Below are 14,845 nucleotides of genomic sequence, written 5' to 3'. Positions count from 1 at the left end.
GGGATGTCCAGATGTCCAGAATTCCCTATCTAAATGCCCCTTTAGTCCTAAAGAACCATGGGCCCCCTGAGGAAACGGCCAGAAATGCAGGTGCAAAGAGAGGAGGGGGCTAATGCCCTGACTCCTGGGTCTGAGAGGAGGGGGCTGGGGGGCTGGACTCCTGGGTCTGAGGGAGGAGGGCGCTGGGGGTCTGGACTCCTGGGTCTGAGGGAGGAGGGGCTGGGGGCTTGGACTCCTGGGTCTGAGGGAGGAGGGCGCTGGGGATCTGGACTCCTGGGTCTGAGGGAGGAGGGGCTGGGGGCTTGGACTCCTGGGTCTGAGGGAGGAGGGCGCTGGGGGTCTGGACTCCTGGGTCTGAGGGAGGAGGGGCTGGGGGCCTGGGCTCCTGGGTCTGGGGTTGGAAGAAGCTCAGGGGCTGTACTCCTGGAACTCAGGAGGTAGAGAGCTGCGACCCCAGATACATGAGGTTGAGAAATTAGGTCCTGAGACCCCAGCGCCCTTTCCCGCGCCTCCGCACGCCCCGAAGGCCACGCCCCACTTTGAACAAAGTCCCTCCCACTTTCTTCCAGACCTCTCTCCGCCTCTCAGGGCCCTGAAGAAATTCAGGCGAAGGTGCTAGAAGAAACTCGGGAGATCTCTGCAAAGATGGAACAGCAGGAGGAAGGGACTGGGCCCGAAGGGTAAGAGACACGAGACCCTTCCCACGGGGAGAACAGAGACCAGAGAGGGAAGGGAACAGAGAAAATCAGAGACAGAGTGGACAGACTCAGAGAGACTATCAGGAAAAAAAAAAATTTTTTTTTTCCAGTGTCATCAGTTGTTAGAAACAGAATCTTGGAGATCTTGTGGTCAGATGTGAGCGAGATACTTAGGGATAGGGACACAGATATTTGTGGAACAGGGAGAAATTTCAAGAAGGAATGAGAAGAAATTGGTGATGTCAGGAACAGTCACAGGGCTGAAGAAATAGTAATAATAATCGTCAGACCCAGGTCTTTAATATGCACCTTTGCTACTATGCGAGGCCATCTTTTGGTGTGAAAAAATTAAGGTTCAGCACAAGGAAATGATTAGCCCAGAAACACACCGTGAGCGAGGCAGCCTGGAGCTGGGTTCTGTCTGATGCTGAAGTTCTGGTAGAGCTGTCTGTCTGTCTGTCTGTAAAGAGAGACGGGAAGAAAGAATGAGACAGAGATAGAAACAGGGCACCTGGGTGCCTCAGTCGGGTAAGCGTCTGACTCCATTTCAGCTCAGGTCATGATCTCAGTTTAGTGAATTCCAGCCCCACGTCGGGCTCTGTGCTGACAGTGCGGAGCCTGCTTGAGATCCTCCTCCTCTCTCAAAAATAAATAAATAAACTAAATAAAAAAATAAATAAAAGGAGGGGGGAGGGGGAGAGAAATGGAGAGAAGGGGATAAGGAGGTCAGAGGTGGATGCCCAGCTCAGAGGACTCCCAGGAGAAGTGCGGGACCACAGTAGGAAGGACGTAAAGAGATGCCGAGATCTGCTGACCTGTCCTCTTGTCGTTCTAGGAACAACCCGTCCCTGCCATCACCTGGGCCTGAGCCGTGGCCCTCTGGGCCATTCCCAGCCTTGCCACCTTTTCCCCTGGGGACCCCAGATCCAGCCCACCTGGGGCTCCCTGAGAGCTTGGCCTCTGTCACCGTCCCCATCCGTCTGGACGCCCTCTCCTACCTCCTGCACAGTGCCCTGCTGGGGGCCTACACCTTTCAACAGTCCTTGCCCTCCTGCCCCTGCAACTCACAGGCGTGCCGCTCCCAGCCAGGCACCGCCACGAGGCCATCCAGGGGACGTGGGGGCTGGGACGTCCGACGCAGGCCAGGCCGGGGCCAAGGCCAGCCGCGATGGGGACCCAGAAGGGTGGAACAGCCGGAGAAGGGCTGGCGGGGGGGGTCTGGGGCTGGCCCCAAGACTCCCCCGGTGATGCCAGCCTCACCACCAAGGCTGCCTGCCCAGGATGGGAAGACGGAAGCCGGAGGTCGGGAGACACCCCACGACGTGCCAGCAGCTGCAGCAGAAAACTGGGACTCAGAATACTAGGACCCTGAGGGTGCAGCTCCCCAAACTCCTGAGAGGGCCCCTCAGGGTCACCAGGAGGGTTTTCCTGGAGCCCCAGGGTGACCTCAGCTATGGCAGAGATGCCCCAAGAAACATCGTGCTCCCATCTCTTTTCCCCCAAAACCATAGCCTCCTGCCAGTCACCCCATGAAACATGGACCCGACCTAGGATCCCACACCAGAGAAAACCCTGAGCCTCACCCCCGTGCCCCAAGCCATCCCCAACTCCCCACCCCCCATTCCAACCCCATCTACAGTGACAGCCTCAGTCCCTCCCATCCCCACCTTCCCCCGCAAGCCCTTTCCGGTCCCCACTCTCAATACCACCTTTCCAATCCCACTCATTGCCATTTCTGTCCCCATCTGCACCCTTGCTCCCAGCTTCTCTACCCACCTCAGGCCCAACCCAACCCTCAACTGTGTCCTACACTTGAGCCCTAGTCCAGTCCACCTTCGACCCCAGCCAGCCCCATCCCGTCCTGTTTCCCAGCCCCAACCGTGACGTGCCCTGTGACCCACCGGCAGAGAACCCCATTGGCCCAACAGACCTGCAACCTCCCACCCCTTTTCCTGCCCTTCGGTGCGGGGAGCCTGGTTGAAAAATAAATGGAAGACTTGCCCCGTATCTTGTGTCTCTGTGTGTGTGCTTACGCAGCTCAGGCTAACCCAGTGGGTGCTGTGAGCAAGGCCTGTGAAAGGGGTTAGGTCGTGGGGAGGGTCACAGAGAGAGGCCAGGGTGGCCAGGGCCGCGGGGAGGGAGGGCCTGGATCCCTGTTTCAGCGAATTCTATTTGGGGCCTCTGCCACCGGCCTTTGCCACCACTGCACTTCTAGCTGCTGGAAGCTTCTGGGCCACGGGGCCATTGTGTGGGGAGGCTTAAGGGATTTGGGGGACCCAGGCAGCAGAGAAGCCAGCAACCTGGCTCGGCTCAGTCTGCACAGAAGGGCCGAGGCAGACAGAAGGCTTGTCACAGGCTCTGCCACTCAGGTAGGGACCAGGCATCAGACCTGTAGACCCCTCCTCCCCCAAGATCTAGGGGTCCATCCTTCAGCTCCTTCCTCTCCCAGGGGCCTCATGGGGTCCCAGTCCCTAGCCCCCTCCTCACCTGGGATCTGGGAGTCCAGGCCTCCAGCCCCTCCTCCCGGGACCCAAGGGCCCAGCCCCCAGCTCCTTCCTCTCCCAGGGAACTGTTGTCCCAGCCCCTAGCCCCCTGGTCACCTGGGATCTGGGAGTCCAGGCCCCCAGTCCCTTCCTCTGCCAGGACCCAGGAGTCCAGCTCCTGACCCCACCTCTCGCCTTCTCCATAGATCACCATGTACAGCTTCATGGGTGGCGGCCTCTTCTGTGCCTGGGTGGGGACCATCCTCCTGGTGGTGGCCACAGCGACAGATCACTGGATGCAGTACCGGCTGTCCGGGTCCTTCGCCCACCAGGGCCTGTGGCGGTACTGTCTGGGCAACAAGTGCTACCTGCAGACAGAGAGCATCGGTAAGGCTCCGGGGCCGGGTCGAGGCCGTGCCTGGGGTCACAGGCCCTCTCGGGACAGGGGGCAGAGCCCCCCACAGGGCAGAACCTCTCCACCTGTTTTGCAGGTGGAGAACTGTGTGGTTCAGAGAGGGAAAGGGACCAGCCAAAGATCACTCAGCATGGAAGGGGCAGAATTGGGATTTCAGTATTTTCTTCTAGTACAGTTAGGAGATGTACGAGAAGTTAAGTAGAGAGGTGGCATTTCCTGGCACGAAATAGATGTCGGGTACAGCACTTGGGGCTGAGGTTGTCAGAACAGCATTTTCTAAGTATCTACTGTGTATCAAGAACCAGGTTAGGGAAGCGCCTGGGTGGCTCAGCCGGTTGAGCATCCGACACTTGATTTGGGCTCAGGTCATGAACTCACGGCTCGTCAGTTCGAGTCCCGAGTCAGGCTCTGCACTGACAGCACAGAGCCTGCTTGGGATTCTCTTTCTCTCCCTTTCTCTGCCTCTCCCCTGCTCTCTCTCTCTCTTTCAAAAATAAATAAACGTTAAAAAAAATAAAGCGTTCATTGTTAAAAAAAAAAAAAAGAACTAGGTTAGGTGCTATGGGATACAGAAGTAATATGGACCCTAAATTTGCTAAGTACTGGATGGTAGTTTTTAATACCTACTGTGTGCCAGGCTATGTAATATATATGCCTCTAAGTACATGCATATGTATATATGTGCGTGTATATGTGCATATTATAATATATATTGCAAAAATGGGGATAAGAAAAGCTCTTCCAGCCTAGGGTTCTTGAAAGCTATATTATAATCATATATATTACATATATAAAATAATGTTATATGATATACTATATATCTCTATTATCTCTCTCCATATATATGTATACAAAATATATGTACATCCATGCACGTATACATATATATTTGGAGAGAGATGCTCGCGTGTATTGTATGCTACTTTACATAATGTATATTGTATAACATGCATTATATATTAACAAATTAATAATATATAATGTTACATATTTTATAGGTACCAAATTCTAGTGGTAGTAGTAATAATGACCGGTATTTATTGAATGTTGTTGTGTCCTACACGCTGTTCTAAATGCTTGACGTGGATTAATGCCCTTTGGTCTCCCAACAACACTGAGGGTGACACTTCTGCAAAGAAGACATGAGATGCGCCCTCAGAAAACCAACCATTCTCTTTACGGGGCTCGGGAGGAGGAGACAACCCTCCTGAGCCCTTCCACCCGGATTTCAGCCACCCCGGCTCACTGAACCTGCCTAGGGGAGGCAGCCGGAGGCCCATTTTGCAGGAGGGGTAAACTGAAGCAGGAAGCAGGGGAAAGATTTGCCCCGGCCTCAGGCTCCAGAGCCCGGTCTGCCTCCTGACTTCACCCGCCCCTTTCATTCCTGGCGGTCTCCTTCATCACATGTCTACCATTTCTCCTGCTTCAGCCTGGGAAAGCCCCGGGGACAGCCCCCCCCCCCATCTTATCTGTGTTGGGGGCGGGGGAGAGGGAGGCACGACGGATCACATCGATAGATCGATAGATGGGTGCAGCTTCATCTGACCTCAACGCCGAAATCCTCAGGGACATCCCTCACCCTGACTGATTGCCGGGGAGCTGTCCAAGCAGCTGGCTCGACTTGCCCATCAACTGTAACTTGCTCGCCAAAATCAGAGCAGGGGACGCGAGCTTGCAAGGGGCCAAACCCAGCCACAGACGCGTGTGTCTGGCGGTTTGAAGGTTTCTGAAGCGTCTGCCAGGAGTTTTTTTTTTTTAACTTAAAAAACACTGTTTTTGAGTATTTATTTTTGACACACACACACACACACACACACGTAGAGAGCGAGCAGGGGAGGGGCAGAGAGAGAGGGAGACACAGAATCTGAAGCAGGTTCCAAGCTCTGAGCTGTCAGCACAGAGCCCGGGGCGGGGCTGAACTCATGACCTGAGCGGGTTTACCGACTGAGCCACCCAGGCGCCCCAGCGTCTGCCAGGAATTAAAAATTTGGAGATTTGGGCGCCCCCAGTCCTCCAGGCTTTTATTTTAATTAAAAAAAAAAAAGTTTACTTAGTTATTTTTGAAAGAATGAGAGATAGCACGTGAGCGGGGGCGGGGCGGAGAGCGAGGCGGAGACAGAGAATCCCAAGCAGACGCTTCAAGCTCTCAGCATAGAGCCCCATGCGGGGCTCGAACCCAGGAACCGCGAGATCATGACCTGACCCTTCACGGACCGAGCCACCCAGGTGCCCCCGGACTTTAAAATACCCAGCGGGCATCTGTAACTTCCTGGGGTTGCCATTACAAAGGACCACAGACTAAGTGGCTTAAACAACAGAAATATACTGTCTCACGGCTCTAGAGGCTGGAAGTCTAATATCAAGGTGTCAGTAGAAGCGGGTCCTTCCGAGGCTGTGAGGGAGAATCTGTTGCCTGCCTCTCTCTCCTGGCTTCTGCTGGTCATCTGGCAGTCTTTGGCATTCCTTGGCGTGTCCGAGCATCATCTGGATCTCTGCCCTCACCTTCACACGGTGCCCCCTGCGTGTCTGTCTTCCTCCAAACCTCCCCATTTTAAGAGGCTACAAGTCATTTTGCATTAGGAATCCACTCTACTCCGGTATGACCTCATCTTCACTAATTACAGCTGCAATGACCCTATTTCCACATAAGGTCATATTCTGGAGGGGGGGGGTAGAGGTTCAACACATGAATTTGGGGGTTCGGGGAGAGACCCGAATGGACCCAACACAGCATCCACGGAGAAACTGCCAGCCGTTTTTCTTGGTGGCGTTCGCACAAGACAAAAAGACTGCATTCTGCAAAGACCCGGACTTTGTACTTTTCGGTGGCAGGATCCAAGCTCTGCCCCGGGAGCACAGCTGTTCTCCGTGCTCCCAGAGACAGAAGAGGCAAGCAGTTAAGAGCAAGGGCTTTGGTGCCTGGGTTTCAAGGCCAGTCCTACTACTAATTATGGGACTCTGGGCACGTCGCTGTACCTCCGAGCCTTGGTTCCTTCACCTGAGAAATGGGGATAAAAATAGAACGTCCAGCTTAGGGAGGGAAACCAATGGACTCATGCATGGAATGCATCCCCGGCACGCACTTGGCAGCTGCTAAGTGGAGAATGAGATCATAACTATTATTGCCAGGGCATGTCCTAAAGGGCCAACGCAGAGCCGAGCACCGAAGAAGAGTGCCCCACATTCATTTGTTCAGCGGGTGCGAGGGGCGTTGCGGTGAATGAGAAAGCAAGACCTTTGTCCTCATGTAACTGAGAAACCAGCAGGGAGACACAGATATAAACAAGTTAAAGAATAAATAGACAGGGGCGCCTGGGTGGCTCAGTCGGTTGGGCGTCCGACTTGGCTCAGGTCGTGGTCTCGCGGTTCGTGAGTTTGAGCCCCGCGTCGGGCTCTGTGCCGACAGCTTGGAGCCTGAAGCCTGCTTCAGATTCTGTGTCTCCCCCTCTTTCTGCTCGTGCTCTGTCTCTCTCTGTCTCTCAATTATAAATAAAAGTTAACAAAATAATAATAAATAAATAGACCATTTTCTTTTTCTTTAAAGTTTATTTATTTGAGAGAGAGAGAGAGAGAGGGAGGGAGGGAGGGAGGGAGGAGGGGGAGGGGCAGACAGAGATTCCCAAGCAGACTCCCCAAGGTCAGTACAGACACTCATGCAGGACTTGAACCCACGAACCGTGAGGTCATGACCTGAGCTGAAACCAAGAGTGGGACGCTCAACTGACCGAGACACCCGGGTGCCCCTAAACAGGCCACTTTCAGATATGGGCAAGCGGTGTTAAGGAAATGAAAGAGAGCGATGGGAGGGAGGACAGGAAGTGATCATCAGGAGAGGAGTGGCTTTCATTCGTTCCTGTACGTTCATTCATCCACCCAGTGAACGTTGTGCTGGGGGGTATTTGTGATGTAGAATCCTATCCTCGGGGAACCATCATGCTGGAAAGGGAAACCACCTGGGGGGGGGGAAGGATGTTGCCTGAGGGCTGAAAGGGTGCTTCCTAGAGGGGATTTGGGAGCTGGGCTGTGGAGGACCAATGGGAGTTTGCCAGGTGAAGAGGACAGTGTGTGTTTGCAAAGAGGTACGGGACGAGCTGGGTCAGGCAGGTGGAGAGAGGCAAGGCATTCAGGCCTCAGAGGCAGCCCCGTTCGCCGCTGAGGGTGGGGGTGGCAAGGGAGTGATCTTCTGGTGCTACCACAGCTTACTGGAATGCCACCCGGGCCTTCATGATCCTGTCGTCCCTGTGCGCCACCTCGGGCATCATCATGGGTATCCTGGCCTTTGCTCAGCAGCCCGCCTTCACACGCCTCTCCCGGCCCTTCTCCGCGGGCATCCTGTTTTTCGCCTCCAGTGAGTGGCCCCCCCCTTCAACCCCCTCCTCCCCCCCGCCCCGTCCCCTTCCCCACTCCCACCCACTCCCATTCCCTGCCCGTTTCCGTCCCGAACTCCACTCTCATCCGGGGTTCCACACCCATCCTAGTCTCACCCCGGCCCCAACCCCAACTCCGAGACGGGTTCTAATGCCTCCTGCCAGTCAACCTCTTCTGACCCCAGCTGCGACCCTGCGGCTCAGTTCCACCCAGAGCCGGCATCACACCCCACTGGTTTGAGGGTGCCATTCCCAGCCAGGCTGCCCCTACGTGGGTTGCGGGTGGAGTCCCCGGGCCATCTGCCCTTTGGACCAACTGCTGCACATTCAGGGGTTCCTGGGACCCGGTCAGGTTCAAACATTCGCCAGAAGAACTCACGGCACTCAGGAAAGCACTAAGCTCCCGATCATGGATTTATTATGAAGGATACAACTCAGCACCAGCTAAATCAAGAGATGCGTAGGGGTGGAGCCTGAGAGGGTCTTGAAGGCAGGACCCCCGCCCCCTACCCCAATAGCCTCCCCGGGGGATCAGAGCACACCGTGGAGCACATGGAAGTGTTCCCCAGCCGGAAAGCTCCAGCACTCCACGATGGAGTCGCTGATCACATGACTGAGCTTAACCTCTAGCTTCCTTCCCCCGAGGTTCGTCTGATGCCCAGTGACTCAAAACCCCACCTGTCTGTTCCGTTCCCGAGGCTGGTCTTTCTGGTGACCAGTTCCTACCTAGGGTCATCTCAGCTCATCAACATAAATTCGTGTTGACCGGAGAGGCTCAGCAAGAACAAAGACACTCCTATTACCCAGAAAGTTCCAAGGATTTAGTGTCTCCCTTCCAGGAACCAGAGCCCCAGACCAGCCCAGGCAAATTCTTTATTGCACAGCACAGCCCCGGCCCATCCTCGCCCCAACCCTACTCCCCTCGCATACTTACCTTTTTCCTTTCCCACCCCCACCCGGCCCTCCCCCTTCCTCAATCTCATTCCCACCCTCACCTGCAAACCCTACCCCACCCCTTTTCCCTCCCCCCTCCCCCCACCTTCTCTCTCTAGCCTTTTTTGTCCTGTTGGCCTTGGCCATTTACACTGGAGTCACTGTCAGCTTCCTCGGTCGCCGCTTTGGGGACTGGCGTTTTTCCTGGTCTTACATCCTGGGCTGGGTGGCCTTGCTCATGACCTTCTTCGCAGGTAAGGGGGCTTGGGGGTGGCAAGGTCAGTATCCATGGCAGAGTGGGCGGCACTCTAGAGGGCGAGATGATGGGGTGTCCCACACGGGCCTCCCAGCACAGCACGGAGCCAGAAGGCAGACTGCAGGTCTGCAGACACGCAGGGAGGAAGAGAGTGCTGTGTTGGGGTCTTGGGTTGGGAGCCCAGCCTAGAAGGACTTGGGGGGTCAACTGGGATCTCTTCTCACACAGGGATTTTCTACATGTGTGCCTACCGGATGCACGAATGTCGGCGCCTGTCTGCTCCCCGCTGAGCCCAATGTACCCCGACTTCATCTGGAAGTGAAAATAGGGCCGCTGAAAAAGAGGGGGAGGGTCTAGAGGCTACAATCCTGGTTCCTTGTGGGCAGGAGGGGGCCCAGTCCTGGACTCTGGGTGGGGGGAGCCTCTGATTTCTTCCTCCCAAGGGGGAAGGAGGAAGAGTGGGGCCTGGTGGGAGGCAGTTGAGAAGACCCGAGGTCCAGCCCATGATGGGGGGTGTTAGAGAAATGGAATCTCCATTAGAGCGACTTTTTGAGAGTCTAATAAAACTGATGTGAAACGACTGACGTGTGGTTCCTGAGGGGTTGGGGTGGTGACAGGTGTGAGCGGTGGATGGGGTGGGGGTAATTGTATTACTGAGGCCTAACCCGCTCAGTTTGTGTGGGGACAGGCACAGACATCAACCACACAGTCCCCACCCAGGTGTTAACTACCCTTCAACTTCTAGGAAACTGATGTATCGGGCCGATTCTGACAGCAATTCTGATGTGTGTGTGTGTGTGTGTGTGTGTGTGTGTTTAATGTTTATTTAGAGAGACAGAGCATGCGCACAAACTGAGAAGGGGCAGAGAGAGAGGGAGACAGAGCATCTGAAGCAGGCTCCACGCTGACAGCACAGAGCCCAGTGCGGGGCTTGAACCCACAAACCGCAAGATCGTGACCTGAGCTGAAGTTGGACACTTAAACGACTGAGCCCCGGGCGCGTCTGAAGCTTTTTATCCCACATCACCAAGTAACTCACTTCTGACACTGTCTGGTGGAGTTAGCATCAGATCCCTCAGGTGAAGGGCTCAGTCCTACAGACCAGCCCCCCAGCCCTGCCTCATGCTGTCACAAGTGCAGGGGGTCACCCGGGCTTCTGGTCGACCAGCAGTAGCGTGGCGTTTCCCCCCACTATCCTGGGGTTTGGTTAATTTGCCAGAGCGGCTCACAGAACTCAGAGAAACATTTTACTTACCAGATCACCAGTTTACTATCAGAGGGTATAACTCAGGGACAGCCAGACAGAAGGGATGCACAGGGCAAGGTGTGGGGAAAGGGCATGCTCTCCAGGGGGCCACCCTCCCCATTTTCCTCGCGATCACCGACCCAGACGCCCTCTGAACCCAGTCCTCCTGGGTTTTTCTGGCGACTTCATTGCACAGGCGTCATCACTGACCACTGGTGATTCTCAGTCTCCAGCCCCTCCCTCCCCAGGTTGGGGGCAGGGGCTGAAACTTCCAACCATCTAGTCACGTGGTTGGTTCCCCTGACAACCTGCCCCTACCCTCCGGTGCTTTCTGTGAGTCGCCTCATTAGCGTAACAAATACACCTTCAAGGCTCTCCTCACCTATGAAATTCCAAGGCTTTTTAGCAGCTTTGTGCCAGGAACGGGACGAAGACCAACTATGTACACGTTTCTTATTATGAATCAGCAAAGCGGTGCGAAAACAGGGTAAATGAAAAGATCTGTACAGAAAAACCACCTCGCTGTCCGCTCACACCGTCTCCACGGAGCTCTCCTAGCCACCCCGCCCCTCCCCTCCCCGTGTGGGTCCCTCCAGTGGAAACACCCCATCTCCGATCGGCACCCCCTCCTGCACCTGCCTGTTCACACACCATTCATGACCTTGATCTTCTCATTCATTCACTCATTACCTCATTCAAGAAGCTGATGCCTATTGCCTTGAGATTTACGGATATCTATCATAAAATAATAAGACTCTTTAGCAAAGCCGGTACTAATGATAAGAATATTAATTAGAACCTATGCTCAAACTGTCATGTTAATAGAGGCTTCCTCCCTGGAAATATTTATTGGGCCCTCCACAAATAACAATAGTACCGTATTTATAGAGGCTTGCTCTGATAATAATGGCAATTGAGGCCATCTCTAATAATAATTTATTGAGGCCTATTTAAGTGGACATATTTACTGAGGCTTATGCCAGTAGTCATATTTATAGGTGTTTTTTTTTTTTTTCTGGCAATACTAATGATGTTGTAACTCCAGACTCCTCTCTAATATCCACTTGAAAGGAAGAGGCGTCGCAGATCTCGAATCTCACGTATCCTGGTCTCTCCCACGTCCCTAACGGCCTCCCCATCTTGCTCCATTGTCATCCATCTCTTCCAGCCAAGAATGTTGGGATCATCAGATGCTTTGTTTCATCCCACACCCCATGTCTGATTCGTCAGCAGGTAGCCTTGGCTCTACCTTAAAAGTGTGTCCAGAATTTGACTCCTTGCTCATCCAGTCACCCTGCTGATCTGGCCTCACCTGGCTTAGGGTCACAGTCCCTCAACCGGCTCTATCAGTGCCCCTACCCATGGCCTGTCCACTGTGGTCCTTTCTCTACGCAGCATTAAAAAAAATTTTTTTTTTCAGTTTATTTATTTTGAAAGAGAGAGAGAGAGCAAGAGAGAGAGCATGCAAGCAGGGTGGGGGCAGAGAGAGAGGGAGAGAGAATCCCAAGTAGACTCTGCATTGACAGTATGAAGCCCGATGTGGGTCTCAAGCTCACAAACCTTGAGATCATGACCTGAGCTGAAATCAAGGGCCGGATGCCTAACTGACTGAGCCACCCAGTTGCCCCTCTACACAGCATTTAGAGGGATTTTTGTGAAAGCGTGATTCAAATCACGTTATCCTCTCAATTGCCTCCCCCCCACCCCAGGTGGCTCCCAGTTCGGATGAACAGCTACCCGATCAAGGTCATACAAGGTGCCACATGTTCCAGACCCTGCCACCTCTTTGACTTAATCCTCTTTCCCTGACTACACTGACAGCGTGGAACCTATTTGGGATTCTCTCTCTCTCTCTCTCTCTCTCTTTCTCCCCCTCTGCCCCTTCCCTGCTTGTGTGCATGTGAGCGCTCACTCTCTCTTGTCTCAAAATGAATATTAAAAAAATAATAAAATAAAGGGAAAGAGCATATAACCCATTTGTAAATTATAGGCTACACAACTGGAAAGCATTACTTTTCCATGGATAATATACACAACACATGTACTGCCTGCTTTACATATGGTAGCAGGTATTTTTTTTTTTAATTTTTAAAATTTATTTATTTTTGAGAATGAGAGAGACAGAGCACGAGCAGGGGAGGGGCAGAGAGAGAGGGAGACACAGAACCCGAAGCAGGCTCCAGGCTCTGAGCTGTCAGCACAGAGCCCCATGTGGGGCTTGAACCCACGAACTGTAAGATCATGACCTGAGCTGAAGTCAGACGCTCAACTGACTGAGCCCCCCCCCCAGGCGCCCCTGGTAGCAGATATTTTTATTACTTTTTTTTAAAGTTTACTTATTTTGAGAGAGAGAGAGAGAGAGAGAATCCCAAGCTGGCTCCATGCCATCAATGCAGAGCCAGACATGGGGCTAGATCTCATGAACCCGTGAGATCATGACCTGAGTGAAATGAAGAGTCAGACGCTTAACCAACTGAGCCACCCAAGTGTGCCAAGATTTGTATTTTTTATTTCTTTATTTTTTATTTTTTAAAGTAATCTCTACCTATGGTGTGGGGCTTGAACTTGTAACCCCAAGATCAAGAGTTGCATGCCCTTCGGACTGAGCCAGCCAGGAGCCCTTCAGCTCACTATTTTTAGCTGACAGTTTCCATCTAACATTCTTTATTTTTTACCTCAGAGTGGATACATTAAGCTAGATTCTACTCGGCAAGGAGACTAACAGACTTAGTACCTTTTTATCATCATAATAGACTGCATTAAATATTATTAATAGAGTAGGCCTCAGTAGAAATGAGGGCATCTTCCATAATAACCGTTTATAAAGAGCATTCACTTCTTTACTACAGTGTAGGTTCAGTGAGAGTGAGGGTCTCATGTGCCTTCTACACCAGTGTTTCCCCGGAGCCTGGCATACTGCCTGACCTATGAGAGGCACTGGTTGGATTATTTCCAGAAGCCTCCTATGGGCCAGGCCCTTTGCTGGGCCCTGGGGGCCCCCAAATTAATCAGGCCTCGTTCCTGCCTCGGAGTTCTTGACGTCTGAGCATGTGTGGAAAGTGGTGGAAGGAGAGACACTTTGGATCACGCCCAGTAAAGGTGGTCCCGGGAGATAATAATTGGGCTAGGGGTGTGGGATTAGCGTCCCGGACTGTGGGTGGAGGCTTCGGATTGGAGGACCTCAGCTCTGAAGACAGAACCAATAGAATAGAAAGACCAGGTGTCTAGGTGATCCAGGTGGGCCCGAGGACTGGGCAGAGTTTCTGCAGGATGGAGCCTCAGAAGGAATTCCCTGGGGCTGGGAGAGGCTGGAGAAAGTTAGAAGGACCTGGAAACACTGGTGGCACTTGGGCAAGACTGGCAGAGACCCAAGGAGACCAAAAACTGGGACAGTGTCGGGGAGCCAGGGACCTGAGGTCTTGGGAAAAGCTTCAACACACACATCTTGTCAAGAAAAAAGATGGAGGTTCTGGAGGACAATTCCATTTTCAACGTCACGTCAGCGGATTCAGGCTCTCCTGGAGGCCGTAGTCTGTCCTTATTGGCTTGAGGGCCATGTGCTGGAGGGCACCGAGAACCTGGGCCCACAGTCAGCCTTTGATGCCAACAACTGCGGAAGCCTGTTGGAGCCTGGTGCGGCCACGTGTGTGTGCACACGCGCGTGCCTGTGCCTGTGTGTGCATGTGCCGTGGTGAGGGTGGGACTCAGGGAGATGAAGCAGGAGGGGTGTCTGGTTGGTTCAGTTGGGAGAGCATGTGACTCTTGATCTTGAGATCGTGAGTTTGAGCCCCATGTTGGGTTAGACATTAAATCAATAAACTTAAAAAAAAAAAAAAAAAGAGATGAACCAGGGTTAAAGGCTTGAGACCGGAGGTGGAATGTAAATGAAAATGAGTGGGATTGAGGTAGGATTTATAGGACTTGGGGTGGAGTCGGAGGAAGAGGGGCGTGGGGCCAGAAATATGATCTGGCACGGGGATGGGAGTGAGGATAAGGTTGAGTCTCAGGATGAGGATGGGTTTGAGTTGGGGGTTGAGCTTGGGTTTGGAGATGGGGTTGGGGTTGAGTTTGGGGCTGGATTTGTGAGTAAGAGGATGGAGGTTAGGTCAGGTGGCAGGACAGGGTTAAGGAGTAGGTTGTGGTTGTGCTTGGGGATGGGACTGGCCTTAGCGTTGGTGTTGGTGATGAAAGTGGGGTCTGGTTTAGGAATTGAGGTGGAGTTGAGTTTGGTAGAGCTGGGGAGAGCTGGGTTATAAATGGGGCTGGGTTTGGGGTTAGGGATGAAGTTATGGATTGGGTTGAGTTGGGGTCAGGTTTGGGAATGAGAATAGGGTTGGGTTGGAGGATAGGGATGGAGTTAAGGATGGGGTTGGGTTTGAAATGGGGTAGAGACTGCAGATGGGCTCTGTGATCTGGCACCTCCTTCGTCACACCTCCGCGGCCCAGA

At 53.3% G+C, this 14,845-nt stretch overlaps 2 protein-coding genes across 3 annotated transcripts; both read left to right on the top strand.

The window, feature by feature from the left end:
• The first annotated feature begins 645 nt into the window (after nt 1-645).
• CE2H19orf84 (chromosome E2 C19orf84 homolog) lies at nt 646-2,283 on the top strand. Its single transcript, XM_030299416.1, has 2 exons — nt 646-680; nt 1,534-2,283. Exons 1-2 carry the CDS (start codon nt 646-648, stop codon nt 2,060-2,062), a joined length of 564 nt encoding a protein of 187 aa, XP_030155276.1. The 3' UTR covers nt 2,063-2,283.
• A 1,110-nt stretch (nt 2,284-3,393) lies between these two features.
• Nucleotides 3,394-9,527, top strand: LIM2 (lens intrinsic membrane protein 2). Of its 2 annotated transcripts, XM_030299408.1 has the most exons (5): nt 3,394-3,604; nt 3,636-3,703; nt 7,782-7,944; nt 9,016-9,150; nt 9,381-9,527. In XM_030299408.1, the coding sequence occupies exons 1-5, from the start codon at nt 3,394-3,396 to the stop codon at nt 9,440-9,442; spliced, it is 639 nt and encodes a 212-aa protein (XP_030155268.1). In that variant the 3' UTR covers nt 9,443-9,527. The 2 variants fall into 2 exon arrangements, with proteins under 2 accessions (XP_030155268.1, XP_030155270.1); XM_030299410.1 differs by lacking the exon at nt 3,636-3,703 and having other exon boundaries at nt 3,394-3,568; nt 7,795-7,944.
• Nucleotides 9,528-14,845: the final 5,318 nt, after the last annotated feature.

The sequence above is a fragment of the Lynx canadensis genome, chromosome E2, assembly GCF_007474595.2.
Source record: "Lynx canadensis isolate LIC74 chromosome E2, mLynCan4.pri.v2, whole genome shotgun sequence".
NCBI lineage: Eukaryota > Metazoa > Chordata > Mammalia > Carnivora > Felidae > Lynx > Lynx canadensis.
Note: the sequence above shows the minus strand (reverse complement) of the source record. Positions and strands in the feature narration are given on the sequence as shown.

Coding starts and splice junctions, on each gene's coding strand:
- CE2H19orf84 (XM_030299416.1), top strand. CDS start 646: ATGGAACAGCAGGAGGAAGGGACTGGGCCCGAAGG. Junction 681..1,533: donor GAAGGGACTGGGCCCGAAGG/GTAAGAGACACG, acceptor TTGTCGTTCTAG/GAACAACCCGTCCCTGCCAT.
- LIM2 (XM_030299408.1), top strand. CDS start 3,394: ATGTACAGCTTCATGGGTGGCGGCCTCTTCTGTGCCTGGGTGGGGACC. Junction 7,945..9,015: donor CATCCTGTTTTTCGCCTCCA/GTGAGTGGCCCC, acceptor TTCTCTCTCTAG/CCTTTTTTGTCCTGTTGGCC. Junction 9,151..9,380: donor GCTCATGACCTTCTTCGCAG/GTAAGGGGGCTT, acceptor CTTCTCACACAG/GGATTTTCTACATGTGTGCC.